Raw genomic sequence first — 2,545 nt, 5'->3', positions numbered from 1 at the left:
TTTTTTTTTAGCGCGACGACGGAGTAGAATCATAGGTTCTACATGCGAGTGTGGGCCCCCTCGCTCCCTCCCTCCCCTTCACCTCCCATGGGGTCCCCAATCGGCCCCCCAGCGCAGCATACGGTTCCTAGTGGTCATACAAGAGGTTGGGTATTTATCACTAGTTATTTGTTTTAAGGTGAGCTCTGGGTTTCGCGTGCCGGAAAAAAGCCGTTAGTGTGCAACCAGGTTTTGCACGCGTGCCAAGGACTGCCCATCCCCTGCACTAGGACGCCCTGAGCGAGGCCTGGGATCGAACGAGAGACCGAGGGGAGACTTACTGGAGACTCTGATCGAGTCTTTGGGAACTTTGTATTGTTTCAGCTTTCCGTCGTGGCTGTCGATGTGTTTGTCCAGGCGGTCCTTGACGGTCGTGATGTTCAGGGGAGGCTCGCTCTGCTCGTCCGGGTTGTTGGCTGTCCAGAACACCCGGAAGGTGGTCTTGATGCTTCCGGATCTGGTAAAAGAAAAAACAAATAGTACATAGAATAAAAATCGAATAAATAAACATTCAGATAAATAATTTGAGCTGAGAAACAAGGAAACAAACTGATATTCAATCAAACAAATATTTATATAGAGAAATCAAATATTAGATGAGTAGTGATTACATATACACAGTATAGATAATGTATGTATGTGTGTGTATGTGTGTATATTTTTATCTGTATGCGTCTATGTCTGTATCTGTTTGTATGTGTGCATATGTGTATTTGTTTGTGTCTGTCTATATTTATGTGTATGTGTGTATGTGTGTACATTTGTATGTCTGTATGTTTGTATCTGTATATGATCTTAGAATGTCATTAACTTTTTACCCACTTATACTGACATACGTGAATGTTATATTAATTCAATTTTAACACTCTTGTTTAAATTCTCGCGTTTTGAATATGATTATGAATAATCAAATTTATGAGCATCCAGAGCACCATATGAGTATATTTGAAAAAGTCTCAAAATGTATATGTGAGGTTTATAGTGAAATCTACCTCATGTAGTAAAAGTCAAAGAATATTTTGTACAATGGAGTGAATAAAAATTAATGGATGGATATATAAGTAAATAAGTAAACAGACAAATAAGTTAATAAATGAATAAACAAATAAATAAATAAGTGGATAAATGAATGGATACATAAACAAATAGCTGGTCACTTACTCGAATTTGATGACTTTGAGTACAAACTTCGATTTCTTGTTGTATTTGATGTCCGTCGTTATCAGAATGCCTTCCAGCTGGAATTAAATTAATAAATAAATTATTCCTATAATCAAAATTTACACACACACACACACACACACACACACACACACACACACACACACACACACACACACACACACACACACACACACACACACACACACACGCACATACACACAAACACAAACACACACAACCCTCGACCTTATCAACATTGATATGTCCCCGACCTCTCGGTCGCAGCGAACAAAGCATCTGTGGACTCGCTGCACATTCTCTACTCAAATTAAACTATGTAGTTCTAATTTCAACACAAACTGCATATTCTCAGTGTATCTGTATCGTTGTTAACACATAAACCGATTATTATTATTATTATCAATATTATTGTTGTTATCATCATTACTATTGTCATTATTTTTATAATTATTATTATTATTATTATTATTGTTATTATTATTATTATTATCATTATTATTATTATTATCATTATCATTATGTATAATCATTATCATTAATTATCATACATCATCATTATTAGTTATCATTGTTACCATTTATATATTTATATTATAGGTATTATTATTATTATTATTATTATTAGATTATTATTATTGATTATTATTATTATTATTATTATTATTATATATTAATATTACTATTATTATTATTACTTATCATTAGTTATTGATTACTATTATTATTATTATTTATTATTATTATTATTAACTATTAGAGAAAGCATTATTATTATTATCATTATTGATATTATAATATTCATTATTATGTATTTATCATTTAATTATAATTATTATTATCGATTACTATTATTATTCTCTATTTTTATCAACAATTATTATTATTATTATTATTATACATTATTCTCATCATCATTATCATTACCTATTATTATCATTATTAATTGTAATCATTATTATTCATTAGTTAAATTATTAGTTATTTATTATCAATTATTACTATTATTATTCTTCTCCTCATTATTATTATTATTATTATTATTAGTATTATTATTATTATTATTATTATCATTATTATTATTAATTATTATTATTATTACTATTTCTTATCTCTTATTATTATTATTATTAAGTGGGTTATTATCACCACCTTTAGGGACATATGGATATTATTATTACATTATTATTATATATTATTAATTATTATTATTATTATTATTATTATTATTATTTGATTATTATTATTATTATTATTATTATTATTATTATTATTATTATTATTATTATTATTACTATCATTGTTGTTTTTATCATTATTATTG

At 28.5% G+C, this 2,545-nt stretch overlaps 1 protein-coding gene across 6 annotated transcripts in view; it reads right to left on the bottom strand.

Annotated features, from left to right (window-relative positions):
- LOC143028358 (uncharacterized) overlaps positions 1 to 2,545 on the bottom strand; it is a 301,720-nt gene that overhangs the window by 27,229 nt on the left and 271,946 nt on the right. For all 6 annotated transcript variants that reach the window (XM_076190317.1, XM_076190318.1, XM_076190316.1 and 3 more), the window contains 2 exons: positions 1,201 to 1,277; positions 321 to 496 (listed from right to left, as the gene is read on the bottom strand). In XM_076190317.1, the coding sequence (XP_076046432.1) occupies positions 321 to 496; positions 1,201 to 1,277 (253 nt within the window). The remainder of the gene's footprint in view (positions 1 to 320; positions 497 to 1,200; positions 1,278 to 2,545) is intronic.

Source organism: Oratosquilla oratoria, chromosome 9 (genome assembly GCF_046742065.1).
Source record: "Oratosquilla oratoria isolate Oo_2021 chromosome 9, ASM4674206v1, whole genome shotgun sequence".
In the NCBI taxonomy this organism is placed as follows: Eukaryota; Metazoa; Arthropoda; class Malacostraca; order Stomatopoda; family Squillidae; genus Oratosquilla; species Oratosquilla oratoria.
This window is presented reverse-complemented; position numbering and strand designations above follow the sequence as displayed.